This window comes from Vicugna pacos, chromosome 3 (assembly GCF_048564905.1).
Source record: "Vicugna pacos chromosome 3, VicPac4, whole genome shotgun sequence".
NCBI classification, from domain to species: domain Eukaryota; kingdom Metazoa; phylum Chordata; class Mammalia; order Artiodactyla; family Camelidae; genus Vicugna; species Vicugna pacos.
The window spans coordinates 95,080,802-95,102,444 of record NC_132989.1 but is presented as its reverse complement, the minus strand read 5'-3'; the positions used below and the strand labels follow the sequence as shown (position 1 = coordinate 95,102,444).

General features: G+C 31.5%; 1 protein-coding gene across 7 annotated transcripts in view; it reads left to right on the top strand.

Moving 5' to 3' along the window:
- NIPBL (NIPBL cohesin loading factor) overlaps positions 1–21,643 on the top strand; it is a 176,097-nt gene that overhangs the window by 84,858 nt on the left and 69,596 nt on the right. For 4 of the 7 annotated variants that reach the window (XM_006207665.4, XM_015242078.3, XM_072958767.1 and 1 more), the window contains 3 exons: positions 649–745; positions 3,631–4,257; positions 10,052–11,680. In XM_006207665.4, the coding sequence (XP_006207727.1) occupies positions 649–745; positions 3,631–4,257; positions 10,052–11,680 (2,353 nt within the window). Of the gene's footprint in view, positions 1–514; positions 557–648; positions 746–1,826; positions 1,869–3,630; positions 4,258–10,051; positions 11,681–21,643 lie in introns of those variants that run through there. The other 3 variants (XM_072958768.1, XM_072958769.1, XM_031676635.2) reach the window with 3 other exon arrangements.

Genomic DNA, 21,643 nt, shown 5'->3' with positions numbered 1-21,643 from the left:
TAGGGTTATTTGTATTACAAGAATTATTTGTCTCTTTACAGAGAAAGTATGCCAACCTCTGGCATAGAGGTTTAGGTCCTTAATGAAATATAATTCATTTTTAAATATTTGCTCATATAAACATGTTCTCTTAAATAATGAGTCTGTATTTATTAGTACTTAGCTCTTTTTCCCTCTAAGACTTGCACAGAACTTTTTCCCCCTGAAATTTAATGTTGCTTTAATGCTATTGAAATATTCCACATACTGGAAATTTGTCTTGTTATTAATTTGGTGATGTTATCACATAAGTTACGTGTATCTAAGTCTAACAGAGGTGACATTGGACTCTGCCCTCAAAAGACCTTTACGTTTACAGCCTGGTAGGGTGTTCAGAGCTCCTTTTGTAGAAAATAGCAAACAAAAATGGAGCATATTAGTAACACCAGTTTTCTTATTCATTGCCATGCTTAGGCTGTTGATTCTTTTGGATACAATTTCAATTCTTCTAAGATATACCACGAAGAAAACAGGAAAGTGCAGAAGAATTATGCTTTTGAATACCAACACTTTACCTGTCAGTAATTTATGTCTTTTATTGGTTCTCTTTAAGATTTCTATAAAGCCTCTTTTGTCATTCAAGATGTAAATGTTATCCTCTATTCTTAGGATGGAGATTCTTCAACAATGAGGAATGCTGCATCTTTTCCCTTGAGATCTCCACAGCCAGTATGTTCCCCTGCTGGAAGTGATGGAACTCCAAAAGGTATTGCAACTAAAATTTTCTTCAATGTTGCATGTTTCAGCTTGAGTAAAGAACTCAAACTTCTTACTGCAGTTACAAAAAATTATTCTCTATTGTTTTTCATTTATTGTAGGAAAAAACAATATTGTACTTATTGAAAGTGTTTTCATATATGTACAGTATCATTCTTACAGACAAATCCATTGGTCTTTTCAAACCACAACCTTTTTAATATTTCTTAAATATTTGAAATTATTGATCAGCTTTCCCTATCCTCCACCCCTCTCAGAAAACTTATTTCTTATTGAATCCATTTGTTTTCCTCCTCCTCCTTTCATTTTTCTTCCTTCATTAGGTCTTCCCTCTGCTCTCTCATTTCTCAGGATTTCTATCATTAGCCTTTTAATCTTCCATTGTACTTTTTTCCCTTGGTTATTTTACTTAGTTTTGGTAACAGTATTGGTTAGTTTTGTGAACAGAACTCCCATATCAATGTCTTTGGCTCCAGTTAAAATCTTCTCTCACTTCTTATTAAAATGTTAATTACTTCACCAAATCTCTTACATCTGCTTTCATTTCTGCTCATTAATCTCAATTCTTCAAGTTCTGAGTTAAATAGGTGATCATCTGTTGACCCTCCCCTCATCTCCCAAGCTGTTGTTTATCATCAAATTCCCAAAGACCCTTGTATGGTCTGTGTATAACAGAGCGACAAAGTTGTGAATTTAAGTCCAGGTTTAAGCTGTTTTTAAAAATACATAAAATCTGATCATTTGAATCATCAGAGTTGGTTAGAAGAGAATATTGTATGTACTTTAAAGAATTGGCTTGTAATTAATTGCAGTATAGCTGATAATAAATTTTGTCTATCCTTGAGAATTTTTAAGTACAGCCTTCTAAACTATAGACTGGTCTGCCTCTCATTATAAAGATTTTTTTTTCATTGATTATCTTCCAGCTCTTTGATTGAGGGTGTTTTTCAAGAGGTGAAAGTTGAACTTCTATGAGCCATTCTAACTCAATAATTAGAATTATGAGCCATTCTAATTCTATAATTCTGTGAATTTTCAGGGATAAAAGTAACTCAGCTTCTGAAGGAGAGGGAACTTCCAGAGTAACTATATTTGTAGGTTAGGTGTCAAAGGTAGGTACATATCTCACAAGTATTATCAAGGTGAGAAATTATTCAAACTGCCAAGGAGGAGTAATAATGGGATAGCTGGTTGATCTAGATAACCAGTCCACTTTTCTTCCAACTCTTGAGGATGGATGGATGGATAGGTAACTTTAGATTGAAAAAAACTTTAGAACAAATAACCTTACAATACATTACTTATCAGAAGCCTCTACTTGTGTTCATCAGGTTCTTTTCCAACTAGTTTTGAAGGCTGAATACATCTTCAGCTAATCTAATTTGATTTTTAGATAAATTGTTGGAATTTGAAGTTTGTTTTAAAATATATATAATTTGCCACATAAATATTAAGTACAAAGACAATATGATGTATTATAATTCAGACATTAGACAAATTGGGTTAAAATTTTGGTTTGCTAACCATATAATAACATTGGGAAATTTTCTTCACCTCTATGAGTTTCATTTTCCTTTCTGCAAAATAGTGATGATAATTCTCATTAAGTGTGTTGTAAATCAGTTAGATGAATTGATGTACAAAGAATTTTGCACAGCTGACAAAATAAATGGTCCAAAAATGTTAGTTTCATTTCTTTTTAACATCCAATATAAGCTCCATCTAAAAAAAATAACTGTCTATTGCTATAACTTCAAATTAACATCTGTATTTAATTGTTCCACTAGCATCTTTATCACACTTAATCCAATAGATATGGTCTCTAAAATTATATATCACACTTTAAATGTATTGACATTGCTAATTGAAAGTACTGATTTATGTATCATGGAACAATCACTTATATATCCATATATTTAAACACTGAAACATTAATTTAAGTCAAAGCTAGGTTTAAGTTCTTCCTTTAAAGCACTTTCATCTTGACTGATTTTTATGATTTCCTGTGGATTTTTAAACTTTTTATAAATAGTCTTGTTGACAAGAAATGTTTGTATTATTCAGATATAATTATACATTTATTTCTAAAGCATATCAGTGCTTTTTTTCCATATTAACTTCCTTGTTGATTAACATTGTTAGTTAACATGAATTTCCTTTTTAACTAGGAAACATTTTCCCACTTATTTAGCTTATTTTTAACACCTCCTTGTATAACATTTGTTGATTTAATGGGATCTGGGCTGAAGATATTTTATTGAGCCTTGAAATTTGTTGGGCTTGCATACTTTTCTAATAAAAGGAGAATTAGCAAGCTGAAGAGAGTGTGTGAATGATGTTAAGTGGAGGGAGAAGGAGAAGACCACAAAGGTCTAAATCAGTATTTTACCACCAGCTTCTGAAGTGAAGGCTCAGATCACTGTAATTTTTCCCACTTTCTTTTTCTTTTATCAGTAAGTATTCATGTGAGTATAGTCTGTAGGATTAATTTGTAATTTTTTAAAATTTGACAGACTTATTCTTAACAGGTGAAAGAATAGAGATCATCATGCCAAAAATATTTGTGTTGAATCTTTAGAAACAATGAGCTCTCTCACTGTATATTTTAGGCAAAAAAACACAAATGTTACTGATGGAAGGTGGAATACTCATGCTTCAATTCAAACCTGGATCATCTACCAGCAAGCTAAAAGACCACTGGGGACAAGTCTTTAGGCTTTCTTTTCATATTTTGTAAATAAGTGGCTTGAATTAGATAATTTCGTAATATTTTTTCTAGCATTGCTGTACTGTCACTTGTTTGATATTCCTATCACATTGTATGAAAATGTAAAACTAGCACAAATGTTCATTCCTATTGAATTGTTTTTCTAGGATCAAGACCACCTTTAATCCTACAGTCTCAGTCTCTACCTTGTTCATCACCTCGAGATGTTCCACCAGACATCTTGTTAGATTCTCCAGAAAGAAAACAAAAGAAGCAAAAGAAAATGAAATTAGGCAAGGATGAAAAAGATCAGAGTGAGAAAGCTGCAATGTATGATATCATTAGCTCTCCATCCAAGGACTCTACTAAACTTACATTAAGACTTTCTCGTGTAAGATCTTCAGACATGGACCAGCAAGAGGATATGCTTTCTGGTATGGAAAATAGCAATGTTTCAGAAAATGATATTCCTTTTAATGTGCAGTACCCGGGACAGTCTTCAAAAACACCCATTACTCCACAGGATGTAAACCGCCCACTAAATGCTGCTCAGTGTTTGTCGCAGCAAGAACAAACAGCATTCCTTCCAGCAAATCAAGTGCCTGTTTTACAACAGAACACTTCAGTTGCTACAAAACAGCCCCAGACTTCTGTGGTACAGAATCAGCAACAGGTATCACAACAGGGACCTATATATGATGAAGTGGAATTGGATGCATTGGCTGAAATTGAACGAATAGAGAGAGAATCAGCTATTGAAAGGGAGCGCTTTTCAAAAGAAGTTCAAGATAAAGGTAAAATAGTCTCATTACTACCACTTCATACTCTGGGCAAATATGTAATTATAATGTCAAAAAAGTTCTTTAAAATTACTCTTTTCTCCTCATATTTTGTAATTTTTTATGTTTCTCCTCAATTATGTTTTTATTACTAATGCTGATCTCTCAGGAGTTAAATTCTTAGTTTCATTTTTTTATCTAAAACAACTGAGATTTGGTCATTCTATATCACAGGTCTATCACTTTTGTGTACCAAGTGATTTTATCTGTGCTTGTCTACAGAAATGAACATTAACATTTCTCTGTTACATGCATTTTCCACAAATCATGTTAATATAGTTTTGCATCTTCACCTTTTTTTCTGTCCAGACAAGGTTAATTGCTAGAGAATTATTTCGAATCAGTATATTTAAGAAAACTATGTGTGTACATTTATTATGCAACCAGATTTTTCACATGGTTTCTAATCCTACCATCTCTTTTTTTCTTTTTAAGTAAAAAAAGAAAATTAGGAAAGAATTTAAGTTAATGTTAAATAGCAAACCTTAAGAATCAAGGATCTTTTGTTGTTAATTACAGTTAAGTGTTCCCTTTTGTCTAGTGTATTAGGATGGAGTTTAAAGATACTTGTTCTATGAGTATATGGGCTTTTTGTGTGCTTTATAAAAAATTATAATCAAAGTAAGTTTCTGCAAGTTCTTGATTATTTGGTGAATATTATGCACAAAATCTCTTGAAAATTTTGAGACTAATGAATCAGTGATTGAAATTAGTAATTTATGACTTTGATGTCTTTACGGCATCAGATGCATATTTGACTATCCAAACCAAAGCATACTTTATAATTTAATTTTGTAGTTAAATATTCTAGGTTGATTTACAATCCTTACAGTTTCTTTTCGGTGATTATAAAACAAAACTTCTTGATGTTGAGTGGAGCTCATTTTTAAGTATGATCTTGCTCATTATGTGACAGAACCATTTCTAGATACTTGTGTTCCTATGCTAAGCAACATACTGAAGAGCCATATTTCCTGTCTATCATGATGGCTCTTCTTAATAAAGTTACTGGAAAAAAAGACTATGTTTAGTAATTGTTGTATTACAGGTCTGCTAAATGCATAAATGACAGATGCAAACAAAGAGATTGCTAGAAGTCTCCATTTTATTGGCTAGAGAACTGGATTTTATTTTGGTTTTAAACTAGCAAATCATCAGCATTAAAGATGATATAAAGTGTTGTTTGTTCTTTTTCTCTTTGCTAGTGTGGAATTCAGGAAATAACTCCATGTGTTCCAGGATGTATCTCCTCTTGTAACCTCTTGTGAAAGATATATGCATATCAAATGAAGAGAGCAATATTATTCAGCTGCTCTTAATGATATTAACCTACCCCAAATTCCTGAATCCTATGAAAGTTTTGCAAAAAACATATAAAATTGTGATTTCTTACAATATTAATTGTAAGAAATATTAATTGCCTTTAGAACTCAGTTTTTGCATGACATTTTAATCTGTGTTTTGGAAAGTTATGTTCTTAAGAAGGAATGTAATTATTTTTAATGATTGAATTGTTGGTAGGAACAAAAACAGAAAATGGTGAGCTTTATTTCTCTTTTTGAACTTTTCTTGTATCATTTGTTGAAACTAAAGTTTTTAGTTTTAAAAACTGAACGAAAATAAGGACAGTAAATAGGGCTAATTGCATGGTAGCAAACTTATTTTAGGGTACTAACTTTTCTTTGGGAGAATAAAGCAAAATCAAACAGCATACTGTTCTTTCTGAAACTTGTTATATGTGTTTTACTTTTAATTATCTAATCAATTTTCTCTGTAGTCTGTGGTGGTGTGACAATAACAGATAACTAAAAAGTTGAGGAAGCAAAATTGACTTAGTTTTGAAACTATATACGTTGACTTAAGAGGGTATCTGGTGCTTTAAGGATTTAAGGGAAAAAAATGTTCATTGGAACTATCCGATTTTCAGTTTGATTTAGATGATTTTTCCAAATTGGTTTTGCTGACTTGGCTGACTTCATATTAGCGCTGTCATTTCTAACTTGTTTTCATGTTCCCATGGCTTTATCTGAAAATCTTTGGAATTTAGGTACCACCTAACACGTTTGACTTAAAACCATGTCATTTTTATTCAATTTCTGCATTGTGTGATGAGATAGTGTTTTATATACAAGCACTTACATGGAAAGATTAAAGGTTTGGTATGTTGCAAAATTTTCTGAAGTGGTAGTTTTATAGTCAGCCCTTGAGAGATGAAATACTTCTTTGAAATGAATTTATCACTAGTTATCACTACATTCTAGGACTAAATTATAAAATTGATATTTACTGTAGTCTAAAGTTTGGCACTGAGAACTTTTTTATAACTATTGTTTTGGTGGTGGTAAGGAACTAACAAGACTACTGTTCTGGTCTACATGGTTTTACTAAGAGCTCTGCTCTAAGTTCTGAGCTTGTTTCCCATTATATTCACTTGTTATGAATGAATGAAGCATTCCCCTCAATAGACCAGAAGTAAAAAACCTATACCTTGTAAATAAGATAAGGAAGTTCAGCAAGCATGATTGTTTGATAATTATGGAATTTAAGAAATGGGATCGAATACTCTTAAGAAATATTTTACCTAGGCTTTGGTGTAACCTAATATACCTCTGTTCCACACATAGAAGACACTTTTCTGGCTGCCAGATGTTTATGTCCCTTTGGCTTGTTCTCTATTCTTTGGATAGTTTTATATACACTGATAGGTTAACTCTCTGCCACCTAATATTTTGTAATATTCCTAAAGGACTTTTTTCTCAATCCTTTGCTCAAACTGTTAACATCTGTAATTACATAAATTAATTTTAAAAGGCTATTCATCTTTGCTTCTGGGATGAGCTACCATAGACATTAATATCTCCATGTGCTGAAAATTCCTGCTTTCTTTTGTTAAGGGGGGGGGTTCTTTGTTTATCTTTGCCTATTTCATCTTTTCCCAAGGTCCACTTTCCATGTTAGCAAGTATAAGGAATGGCCTAGCTTCACTAATGGTTTTTATAATGTTAAAATATTCTTACACTGTAACCCTTTTAAGAAGTAAAACTTTACCTACTGTCATTTGGAATAAGAGACTAGAATTTTGAACAGGAATAGGACAATTAGCCATTTAGCCTGTATTGTAGTTTAGGGATGGGATATTTTCAGTTTTTATAATTGGCTATTGTGTATACAATTGTTGTGCTTTCTGCTGTAAGTGTTTTCAGTTATCACTTCTAGTAGATTTAAGCAAGTGATATAAGCATAATTGAGTTCACAGTTTATTTAAGGGCCAGATCTTATTTTCACAATATCAGCATCAAGAACAAGTGTTGTTGGTCTTAAAATAATGGTATCTTTTTGTATGCATTTTCTTCAGGAATATATGCATTCTGATAACTAATCTTATGGTTCCCAGTGCTTAAGAGGGCCTACAGGTAATAGTGTGCCAAATATTAAAGTTATTCTTCATAGAGATGGCTTTCCATCATTAGGTGAAGGTTATGATGTGAAGACTGATAATAAAGGTGAATAGACAGAAATGACCTGTGCAGATTTAGAGCCACTTTACGGGAATAAGTTCATGGTGGAACTGAATCATACCACGTGAATCAGAACCTGCATGCTCTTAACATGTTCAAGAATTCTTGCAGCAGTAATGAAATGTTTCCAGGTTTTACAGAAGAGGTGAAGTACTTTTCATTAGTTGAAAAATTAAAACTTTGTATTTAGCAATATTTTATGCATAGTGGAAAAAATTGTAAGATCTTTCCTGACCTTAATACATCACTCATGTACAAAAGCTTTCCATACATTTTTATTATAAATAATCATAGCATCTATATATACTTTGATATCTTAAACATGATAATTTCTTTGAAATTAAATTCTTTGCTAAATTTTCATTTTAATAGTGAAAGATAAATTGGAAGGAGGTTGATGATCTATTAATTATTAAGTACTTTGTAATCCTTTAAAATTTAAAATAGTTTTCAAGATATTTTAATGTTTTTCTGAAAGACAGATTCATATTAATAAAAGGATGGGCCATAGATCTCTTAAGAGAAATCTTCAGATGCCTGAAATCTGTGTCATTATAGTTCTTAAGTGTGCTTAGGTTAGCATTTTAATGACTTTCTTAAAGCATTTTTCATTGAAAACTATAAAAATCTTAGATTAGATTATACTACTTAAATTTCTAGATGTTTAAAATTTTTTTCTAGATGCTCATCAGAAAAGTTTAAAGGATAAAGTAATAAAGCATCCTATTTATGAGGTAATTATTCAAGATATAAAGATTATTTTATATGGCAGAACATTCAAAAACAGAATTTTATAAACACTAATCTAGTATTCTGAGTGCTTTTCTCAGGTACTGGTGCAGAAAGCTTCATATAACTTCTTACCAGATTACTTTTAACTAGAGAAAAGAGTCTAATGATAACATATTATTATCATCTAGTAGTTGTTTTGCAAATGGAGTATATGTGACAGTAGAAATGACTTCTGCATAACTGAAAAAGCAGAGTGGCTTAGTTCCACAAAAAATTACTAGCAAATATCTGAAATAAATTTTAGTAATAGTCAATTCGATTTTAAGCTGAAATGAACTGCTACTTCTCACGTTGAAAACAAAATGATGGAACTTTGGTATATAAAAGCATTACTATTGTTAAAAACTTTTTCAGAACCTGGTTTCCTAATAATAAGGAGTTGGTTTTTAGTGGTCAGTTTAACTTTTTGCCTTGTAATCATGTTTTTCTGAAATGATATCACATTAATGAATACTATACAAGAATCTAAAGATTCTCCTGGAAAAAAATGATTAAAAATGACTTTTTTAACAGTCAGGCAATTCATCAAGTAAATACTAAAGCAAGCAAAACGTCAAGGTATTGTAATGTTGTAGTTATATATAATGTTAGAATTCGCAAGGTCTAACTATAGATTCAGTTTATAAAAAATGACCTAGGAGCCTCTTGAGTCAAGTGGAATCATGCACAGAAATACATAGCTGTTAAAAATACCATGATATTTTTATTTTGGGTGGATTTGTGCTTGTGTGTATTTTTGTCTTTATATTGCAGAATACTGTAAATTATTTCTTACTGAGCCAATATGTAGACCCCTAGAGCTTTGTTGAAGAGCTAAAGCATTTTTCTTCAGGTGAAGTTGCTTAAGACAGGATTTATCTAAAAAGATCTTATTACATGCTTCTCATTTTTATACTTGTTTTCTTATCTAAATATACTTCTAACTGTATGTTAGCTTTTATATTCCCTTTGTGCTATTGACACCTTGAAGAATTTGAATTCTAGATCAAAGTTTAATGATAAGCTGTTAAATTCTTTTTTTTTCTTTTTTCTTACTTCCTCACTTACCTTTTTTCTAGTGGCATGATTTCTTTTTTCTCTCAAGTTTTATTCTTTTCCGTACTTTTTTTTCACATGGCAAAAGCTTAGTTTCCTGTTGAGTGGGTTGGCAGATTTGAGGCTCTTTGTACTTTTTATTAGGTTAGCAGTTTAAATGATCCTTATACTATAGTCACTAATATTTATTGAGATACAGCAAGCATGAATATTTTCTCAAACCTGGGTTTAAAAGTATTATACCATTTGTGCCTACTATCTTATATATGCATATTGACATTTGCATTCACCACATTAAAAAAAAAACATTGTGACTTTAAAAATTAGTCAAAGTCCATATGGTTTTTAATAAGATAAGAATATATGTCTATTACTGATACTGAATATTTATCTTTGAATTTCAGATAAGCCTTTGAAAAAAAGAAAACAAGATTCTTACCCACAGGAGGCTGGGGGTGCTACAGGAGGTAATAGACCAGCTTCTCAGGAGACGGGTTCTACGGGAAATGGGTCAAGGCCAGCATTAATGGTTAGCATTGATCTTCATCAGGCAGGAAGAGTGGACTCTCAGGCTTCTATAACTCAGGATTCAGACTCCATTAAAAAGCCTGAAGAAATCAAACATTGTAATGATGCACCTATTTCTGTTCTTCAGGAAGATATTATTGGAAATCTTAAATCTACACCAGAAAACCATCCTGAGACTCCTAAAAAAAAGTCTGATCCTGAGCTTTCAAAGAGTGAAGTGAAACAAAATGAAAGTAGATTGGCAGAATCTAAACCAAATGAAAACAGGTTGGTAGAGACAAAACCTAGTGAAAGTAAGTTAGAAACTAAAATTGAGACACAAACAGAAGAACCTAAACAGAATGAGAGCAGAACTATCGAATCCAAACAAAATGAGAGCACCACAGCTGAGCCTAAACAGAATGAAAATAGACTGTCTGACACAAAACCAAATGACAACAAACAAAATAATGGCAGATCAGAAACAACAAAGTCAAGACCTGAAACCCCAAAGCAAAAGGGTGAAAGCCGACCTGAGACTCCAAAACAAAAGAGTGATGGGCGTCCTGAAACCCCAAAACAAAAGGGCGATGGACGGCCTGAAACTCCAAAGCAGAAAGGTGAGGGTCGACCTGAAACTCCAAAGCAAAAAAATGAAGGTCGGCCTGAAACACCAAAACATAGGCATGAAAATAGGAGGGATTCTGGAAAGCCATCAACAGAGAAAAAACCTGAAGTGTCTAAACATAAACAGGATATTAAATCTGATTCACCTCGGTTAAAATCAGAACGAGCTGAAGCCTTAAAGCAGAGACCTGATGGGCGATCTGTTTCTGAGTCACTAAGACGTGACCATGATAATAAACAAAAGTCAGCTGACAGGAGTGAATCAGAGCGACATCGAGGGGATCAATCTAGGGTTCGAAGACCAGAAACATTAAGATCCTCTAGTAGAAATGAACATGGCATTAAATCTGATGGTTCAAAAGCTGATAAACTAGAAAGAAAACACAGACATGAATCAGGGGACCTTTCAAGGGAAAGACCGTCTTCTGGGGAGCAAAAATCAAGACCTGACAGTCCTCGTGTTAAACAAGGAGATACTAGCAAATCAAGACCTGATAAGCCTGGTTTTAAATCACCAAATAGTAAAGATGACAAAAGGACAGAGGTTAACAAGAGTAAAGTAGACAGTAATAAAACACACCCTGACAATAAGGCAGAATTTCCAAGTTACTTGTTGGGGGGCAGGTCTGGTGCATTGAAAAATTTTGTCATTCCAAAAATCAAGAGGGATAAAGATGGCAATATTACTCAGGAGACAAAGAAAATGGAAATGAAAGGAGAGCAGAAAGACAAAGTAGAAAAAATGGGATTAGTTGAAGACCTAAATAAAGGAGCTAAGCCTGTAGTTGTCCTGCAAAAACTGTCTCTGGATGATGTTCAGAAACTTATTAAAGATAGAGAGGATAAATCAAGAAGTTCCCTTAAACCTATCAAGAATAAACCATCAAAATCAAATAAAGGTAAGAATACTAATTCTGATGTCATCTGTATTCTAATCAGTTTTCTTTTAAGTTTTAGGGTTACTAAGGATAAAAAATGGAAATTTATAAAAATTGAAAAAATACTGTATGAAAATATAGCATTTATATAAAACAACAATGAATTATTTGCAGTAATATTGATACAAAGTTCTCAATGAAAATTCTTTTTCTCCCACCTCTACTTAAACTACTCACTGTAGTCATGATTTTTACTATTGTTACACAGAAAAAAGTTCTTTTTGCTGTTACTTCAATATTTTTGAAAGTTGCTGGCTGCTCAAATGAATGATTAGAATGGATGATTAAAATAGATGGATTAAACAACTTTCTAAAGTCATTGTGATTGTAGAGATAGTCCATTCTACAGTGAGGTAATGAATTGAATTTTAATTTCTAATATCTTAGTAAAGCTATGTGGGATACAAAAGTCAATATTATAAATTCTTTTAAGAGTATTAAGTGTCTCATAATATTATTTTCTCACAGACCTATCTCCAAGTTAATTATTGATGAATAGTTTGAATTTATATAGTTTAGAAAGTTATGTAAAAGATTATTTCGTCTTTTTGTGGAGGAAGTGGTTAGTTAAGAATGTTTTATTTTAAAAAATATATAGTTTTGTCTTTTTCTATGGGAAAGTAATAGGGAATGGTATTTACCTCTTAAATTAGATTAAATTATCAGTTTGTAAGGTTTTTTGGTGTGTTTGGTTGGGTGTTTTTTTTTGGTTTTGATTTTGGGTTTTTTTGCGTGATTGTTGAGTTAAATTCTCTCGTTACCTGAATAGTATTGTTTCCACAAGATAAAAAAAGATCTTAAATGCTGAAAATACAGTGGCAGTTTGTACAGAAAATATAATTTTGTATTCTTTTCTATACTGTTTTTAATATGTATGTATAATTTGATGATTCTGTGTCGTTAAGACCTGTTTGATCTGTTCAGTATCAATTGGGATACAGTTTTTAAGGCAACAGAGGTGATAGTTTATTTCAAGTTTACATTCTGTGGAAAAGTTCATTAAGAATTTAGATTTATACTTAATTGTAAACATATATGAAACTAGAGTTGTGCTGTTCAGTATGATAGTCACTAGCCTCTTAACACTATTTAAATAATTTCAAGTTTCAACTGAATAAAGTTGGAAATTTGCATCGTCTGTAGCTGCATGTGGCAAGTAGCTACCTTATTAACGCAGATAGGGAACATTGCAATCTTCACAGAAAGTTGTGTCTTATAACTGCACTGCAATGTATAAGGAAATATAGAAGGTGTATTGATTATTATTTTTGTAAAATACTGTTGTACCTTGTCATCAAAAAAAGCTCATTGAAAACATAGTATTACTACTAAGAACTCGTTTCAAAGAAATAACTTGTCATGAATCATCTGTTTTTATTCTTACTTGGTCTTCTCAAATGTTTACTTTTTCACTGTTAGTTTATTTGGTTTTTTCTTTCAAAAATGAAAAAAGATTGCCTCTGAATCACTAACATTTGTATTGTTTTAGTGAAGCTTTCAGGTTTTAAATTATGGCAGTAAGACCTATAAAAATTAATTAAGACCTCAGCTTTAATTAATAAATTGCTTTTAGTATTTAATTTGAATGCATATTTCAGAATTGTTTATATAAAAGAGATTGTGAGAATGTAGTGACTAGCACTAGAATTCTTTTGTTTTAGATAAAGATTGTCTTAATTTTCACTGAAAGTTTGGAAGTGGTTTATGGAAAAGTATAGTTACACAATTTTAGAAGAGTCAGATGGAAAGATGGAAAGTGGTACCCTCTTGTCCCCTTGATCTGGACCATCTTTTTCTCCCCTGCCCTCTGTCAGCTTATGCCAACCTTGCTTTCTAAGCTGTGTTCTAACAAAGAATTCTTAAAACTGAACATCAAGAAATGAATATAGCTCCTAATTAGTAACTGCTGTATTTCTTCCCCTGTTTTTTTCCCTCATATAGTTTCATGACTTATGAATATAAACTTTTTAGTACTAATCCAGTGTTTCTCTTAAATGTATCTTTAACACAAATGTATATATCTGATATATTGATGATAGTGAGTAAGTAACTAATCTGGGTGCTGTCTGCCTGTTAGAGTACGGTGCCTGTGTGTATGCATGTGCATGTATGTATATACACACACATATAGCAACATATATGAAATTATAGTAAGTGGACCTTTTCATCAACACTTAGATTCATTTCAGGATCCCATGTATATATCTTGTGGCTTTATTTATACCTTAGAATTAATATCTGTTTTTCAGTAATGTACTAGTTTTGGTTTTATTTTAGATCTCTGCTACTAAGTTCGTAACAGCAGAGTTACATAATTGTGGATTTTAAAAATTACATACATAGGAAGCCTAGTTTTGGATTACTGACCCTTTGTAGTACATATTACTTGAGATAGTCTTTGGAGAGTCACAGAAGATCACATATTCTGTCATACTGATGTTTTTCTAAGTAAAGATTGAATATTGCTGGTATACTTTTGTTGTTGATTCCTAGGGCCAGAATTCTTGGTAGGTTTTACTTTCTTGGAAGAGCCATAAAATTTCATCATTTAAGTATTTTACCTGATTTCCATAATTAAAATATTCATTCTTTAGGGTAATTTTAAATTCCTTGAATATACTTTAAGCTGATAAATTCTGAATAGTAGGGGTATAGATTTATGACTCCTATTATAGATTACGTATTTTTTATTTGGTGTGAACATATTAAATGTAAAGTGAAATTGTTACATTTATTTATATATCTATGGGGATATGTGTATATTCCTAGTACCTAGCATATTACCTAGTACCTAAAAAGAGCATATTAAATGCCTGTTGAATGAGTAACCTGTATTGATCTCATGTTAGAAAAGGCTTTTGTGTGCAGATTAAAATTACGTATTCATTTTTTATGTTCCCACCAGTAGACCCTAGCTCAAAAGCTACATAATTTTCAATTGTTCCCTTAATTTTGTAATAACTACTTAGTTCTTGTTCAGATCCAAAAGAGACCCACTCATATTCATGTCTGTTTAATTTATTCTTTACGTTTATTTTTCTGGGTACCTGTTACAAGATTGGCTCAGAATCAGTTCTGTTCTCATTTCCTGCTTCTGTCATCTTCCCAGCCTTTTTGCCATCACCTTCTTTCTTCCTTGCCAAGGAGGGATGGGAGTGGGGGGCACCAACATAACCTTTGTAAAATCTTTAAATATTTTTAAATGTCTTCTGTTAAACGTACTTTCAAAACTGCCAAAAACAATACCTTTGTGGTTAAAATGTTTTTACTCAGAATATTACCGTAGTACACCCTATGTATAATATGTCTGTAAGTTAAAATAATAAACTTATGCCATCTTAAGTCTGGCATGATCATCAACTAACATGCCTTATGTGTTGTTAACAGCTTATTACTAGTAATTACACACTTTAACAATTTAATTTTGGTTTTTCAAAATTCCAGAGTGTCTCAAATATGATAGTTTTATATCCGAAGAGATCACTTTTTTTCTTCTTCCCCTTACTTCCTTCTAAATAGTGTATTGTTTTCCATCTCTTGCACTTAGTACTTTCAAGAAATATCCCATACCATTTATTGTTTGAGATCATGACCTTTAAAGAGTTATCTAACAACTCTAATAGTCAACAACGTTTAAAACATAGTGCTCATTTAATTAGTCAATGATTGTGTGATCATTATTAGAGGCTATTATTTCAACTCAGTTATTACTATGTTAATTATACTACAGAATGTTGATCACTAAAATATGTTAGCTGGTTGCATTTTACTGAGCAGTCTAGTTGGATTGTGTTCAGGGCTGTAGGCTGTTGTAAGTCTAAGAGAAAGTACTGTTTCTGAGAGTGGATTTTTGGCATAATTTATGAAATATAAAATTGAGAAATTCTCAGTGAAGTAGATTTGATTGTAATATTTTGAATCCTTAATGCTGCAGTAGAAATTTATTTTGGCTCATTTGAACATATATAAAATACTTTTCTAAAAAACTCAGATTTTTAGCTTCTGTAAAGATATTACTATTAGTGATATTTTTAAGAAATTTTTGGAAAATATTTATTACAGAAGTTGGCATACTTAGCTGTTGTGATTTTAGAGCAGTATTTTGAAAAAATTTGCCCGTGGTTTCCATTTATAGAATTTTGGGGGTCCAAATTTTGCTTGGTAGATCATTGATAATTGATTTAAAGAGATTCATTAATAGAATTTTTTCATAAAAATTAGATGTATTAAAGTTTGCTAGTGGTATTCTCTTTCCTTCTCAAGCCAGTCAAGGACATAGCTTCTATTAGGTTTTCCTATCTGTAGAAATAGTTATATGATTGAGGGGTGAGAAGATAACAAATAATTAATTCTGAGAGAACCCATTTATGAAGAAATATTCATTACTCTAACATACTAAGTTCTCTCTTATTGTAAAAATTGTTACTGAAACTTTCCCTCACAAGAGCCTGATTCAGACATTAAAAAAATGAATACCTACTTTATATTGTAACATACTATAGTATATCATAATATTACATTAAGCAGTTAATATAATAATATTATTATAGCAATAATAAGTTAATATTATAGTCATAGTATAATGTATCATCATATATAATAATAGTATAATATATCATAGCATAATATCAATTAGGTATATGCTATACTGTACTATGACACAATATGATACAATTCTGTGTATCATATGAATTTTTAAAATCTGAATCCCCTTCTCCACCCAAAAAAGTAGCATTGTCTGAATACTATTGTACTATTGAAAATTCTCCATTAAGCCTATTATAAGTTGTAGTACAAAGAACATTGGAATCAGAGCTTTGAGCAGATCATAGCCTTTCAAAGCTACAAAGCTACAATTCAGATTTCATTCACTTTTGAAAGAGAGAAACCAGTTTCCTTCCTATTTTATGAAGTTTTGAGGACCAAAATGAATCTTACAATAACAGCTAAACTTTGTCCCCTTTTTTCATATAAACAAATGCAGTCATCCCATTTTAATTGAGTTTATTTAATGAAAAAAGTAATTTTTGAAAATAAGTCTCATTTGTGTATACATACTTTATATTCAGTGTATATCTCAAGACGTTGCTGTCACCATTTACTTCATTCCAGTTTTATTGAGATATAGTTAACATATAACATTGTATTAGTTTAAGGTGTATAAAGTAATTATTTGATACACAGTCATCTCTCAATATCCACAGAGAGTCAGTTCCAGGACCCCCACAGATATCAAAATCCAAAGATACTTTCAAATCCCTTATATAAAATGGGATAGTACAGTCAGCTCTTTGTATCTGTATTCCTCATTCACAGAGATGAAGGGACAACTATATGTACTTATTGCAAAATGATTACCACCATAAGTTTAGTTAACTTCCATCACTTCATGCTGTACATTGTATTCCCAGAACTTAGTTATTTTATAATTGTAAGTTTTTATCTTTTGACCACCTTTACCCATTTCACTCACCTCCCACCTGTGGCAACTATCAGTCTGTACTTAGTTTCTATGAATTCTGTTTTTATTTTAGATTCTACATATAAGTGATATCATACAGTATTTGTTTTTCTCTGTCTAACTTGTTTATCTTAGCATAATGCTCCTAAAGTTAATCCATGTTTTTGCAAATGGCAGCATTTCCTTCTTTTTTTATTTTTAAGAAATATTCCGTTGTATATATGTATATACCATGTTTTCTTTATCCATTTATCTATCAGTGGACTAAACAGCTTAGGATGTTTCCATGTCTTGGCTGTTATAAATAATGCTACAGTGAACACGGGAATGTAGATATCTCTAACAGGTGTGAGGTGATATCCCATGGTTTTGATTGACCTTCATGATTAGTGATGTTGAGCACCTTTTTATATACTTATTAGCCACCTGTATGTCTTCTTTGGAAAAATGTCTATTCAGATTCTCTGCCCATTTTTTAATCAGGTTTGGTTAATTTTTGTATTGAGTTTTATGAGTTCTTCAGATATTTTAGATATTAGCTCCTTACCAATAAAGGATTTGTAGATATTTTCTCCCATTTAATAGCTTGCTTTCCTGTTTTGTTGATGGGTTCCTTTGCTGTGCAAAATCTTTTACTTTGATGTAGTCCCATTTGTTTATTTTTGCTTTCTTTGCCCTTGTTTTTGGTATCAAATCCAAAAAATCATTGCCAGGACCAGTATCAAGGACCTATGTTATTGTCTAGGAGTTTTATGGCTTCAGGCTTCAAGTTCAAGTCTTTAATCCATATTGAGTTGATTTTTGTGTATGGGGTAAGATAGTGGCCCAGTTTGATTCTTTTGCATGTGGCTGTCCACTTTATACAGCACCATTTAATGAAGTGACTGTCATTTCCCCACTGAATATTTTTGACTTCTTTTTTGTAAGTTAATTGACCACTATGCATGAGTTTATTTCTGGGCTCTCTGTTCTCTTCCATTTATCTGTGTGTCTGTTTTTATGCCAATACCATACTGCTTTACATACAATAGCCTTGTGTTATCATTTGAAATCAGGAAGTGTGATGTCCCCATCTTTGTTGTTCTTTCTGAGAATTGCTTTGGCTATTTGGTTATTTTGTGGTTCCAGACAGATTTTAAAATTGTTTGTTATATTTCTCTGGAAAATGCCATTGCCATTTTGATAGAGATAGGATTGTACTGAATCTATAGATTGTTTTGGGTGGTGTGGACATTTTGACAGTGTCAATTCCTGCAGTCCATGAATATGGAATCTTTCCATTTATTTATGTATTCTTCAGTTTCTTTGATCAGTGTCTTTAATAGTTTTCAGTATATAGATCTTTTTCTTCCTTGGTTAAGTTTATTTCTAGATATTGTATTCTTTTTTATGCAGTTGTAAATGGGATTTTCTTAATTTCTCTTTCTGAGAGTTTATTGTTAGTGTATCAAAACACAACTGATTTTTGTATATTGATTTTGTATCCTGCAACTTTACTGAATTTGTTTATTAGTTTAGCAGTTTGGGGCCAAGTCGTTAGTTTTCTGTATATAATGTCATCTGCAAATAGAGATAGTTTATTTTTTCCTTTCTGATTTGGATGCCTTTTATTTCTTTTTCTTCCTTAATTGCTTTGGCCAGGACTTTCAGTGCTTGTTGAATAAAAGTGGCGAGAGTAGGCATTCCTACCTTGTTCCTTATTTTAGAGTAAAACCTTTTAGTTTTTCATCGAGTATGTTAGCTCTGGGCTTGTCATAGATGGTCTTTATTATGTTGTACATTCCCTCTATACTCAGTTTGTTGAGAGTTTTTTATCATGAATGAATGTTGAATTTTGTCAAATGCTTTTTCTGCATCTATTGGGATAATTGTATGATTTTTATCACTCATTTTGTTAATGTGGTATATATCACATTGATTTGTGGGTGTTGAACCATCCTTGCATTCCTGCAGTAAATTACATTTGATTATGGTGTATGATCTTTTTAATGTATTGTTGAATTTAGTTTCCTAATGTTCTTTGAAGACTTTTGGTTCTCTGTTGATCAGGGATATGGTAATTTTTTTTTCCTTGTAGTGCCATTGTCTGATTTTTGTAATTTTCATATCAGTTTTGGCTTTGTAAAATGAGTTTAGAAGTGTTCCTTCCTCTTCTATCTTTAGATGAGTTTGAGAAGAATTGGTATTAATTCTTCTTTAAATGTGTGGTAGAATTTACCAGTGAAGCTGTACATTCTGCGCTTTTCTTTGTTGGGAGGTTTTGGGGACCAATCATTAGTAAATGGTCTTTTCAGATTTTCTGTTTCTTCATGATTTTAATCTTGTATCCTAGATTGTATGTTTCTAGGAATTTCTTCATCCTTCTAGATTGTCCAATTTGTTTGGTGTAAAATTGCTCGTCATAGTCTCTTACAATTCTTTGTATTTATGTGGTATCAATTGTAATGTGTCCTCCATTTATAATTTTTTTACTTGAGTCTTCTTTTTTACTTGGTCAGTCTGTCTAAAGGCTGGTCTATTTATCTTTTCAACTCTTACTTTTATTGATCTTTTTTATTTTCTTTACTCTCTATTTCATTTATGTCTGCTCTGGTGTTTGTTATTTCCTTCCTTCAGCTAACTTTGGGCTTAGTTTGTTCTTGTTCTAGTTCCTTGGGGTAAGTTGGATTGTGTTTCCACCACTCATCTTGTTTAAACTTTTTTTTTATTGAGTTATAGTCATTTTACAATGTTGTGTCAAACTCCAGTGTAAAGTACAATTTTTCAGTTATACATGAACATACATAATCACCACTCATTTTTATTAATATATGTATCAAGGAAAGAATCATTTGATGGCTGCTTCCTAGTTTCTGTATTGGGTAGTAGCAAGTTATCATTTACATAATAGACTTCCTATAAAACATGTTTCTTTTCTTTCTTTCTTTCTTTCTTTCTTTTTTTTTAAATCAAAGTATAGTCAGTTACAGTGTGTCAATTTCTGGTGTATAGCACAATGCCCCAGTCATGCATATACATGCATATATTTGAAAAACTTGTTTCTTTTCATGGTTCTTCCTCATAGTAATTTGATAGCTGAACATTGATGAAATCTTTGGAGTGCTAATGTCAATATCAAAACCATGATGCTTAAAACAAGATTTTCTTAAAATCTTCTCTTCTGCCTGTTTCATCTGTCCTATGGTTTCAGTTGCTATAAACCAACTCTTTGTCTTTTGTATTTTTTCTTCATTAAGTAAACCAGTTTACAATGACCTAAATTGTACAGAATAAAACTATATAATGATTACACCTGCAAGGTGGGTGGCACTTTGTTTCATGTTGAATAAAGTATAACATGATATACATCTGGGGTCAGCAAACTTTTTACATAAAGGCCCACATAGTAAATATATTAGGCCTTGTGAGCCACGTATCTGTAACATTGTAGTACAAAAACAACCATAGACAATATTGATTGTGTGTCTTTGTATTCTAATAAAACTTTATATACAAAAATAGGTGGCAGGCAGGGCAAATTTGACCCTACTGGCTGTAGTTTGCTGAGCCTGATACAGATATTAAATTGAAATTTTATATAGATGGACCTGATAACTAGATTCCTTATTCTGTTGCAAGAGACCTAAAATTTGCATTTCCCACTGCCATTTAAATATTTTTATATATGTTTAAAAAGACTGAAGTAGATCGAGTTTTGAATTATTTAATTAGTTTTTATCCAATATTTATAAATGTAGTATAAGATTAGCCAAATAAAATATTTTTACTAGGATATTTAATATTTGTGAGTGCTTATTTTTATCTAGTGAAATTAGATATTAATATATGATATATTAAATATAAATATATCACAAGACTGAAATTACTTTTAAAATATTTTATACTTGTTGCATGTAAATTATGAAATCTTTTCTCCCATCTTTTCACTTTGTAGATAAACCTATTTGTAATTTTTAACATAGAACAACTAAAAACTGCTTTCAGAGTTTAGAAAATAATTTTCAGTTGGGAAAATTTATTGAAAGACCACAAATTTATTCTAATAGTTACACTAGTCATTCAGTATCCTGTGCCATCTTCAGTATCCTGTGCACTCTGCTAGGTGCTGCAGACACAACATAGTTTGTGATTTTATCAAGTTTATGACATCATGGAGAATATGATTGACTAATGATACAGTGACAGTGTAGTATCCTTAAGAAAAGGTGCTATGTGAATCCAGAGTATTAGAGGATCATGTGTGTTTTTAGCACAGGGCAGAAGGAAAAAACACTTCAAGTTTAGTGAAGTTAAGTATTTGGCTAATTGAGAGTGCAATGTGGAAGAAGTATGGTGAGACCAGATTAGTTAAAATTAAAGTGTTTTACATCATTGGTAGTAAGAACATAATCAAAAAATATGCCATTCCTAGTGTTGTTAGAAAATGTTTTTCTAGAATATTATGAATATTATAAAATAAATGT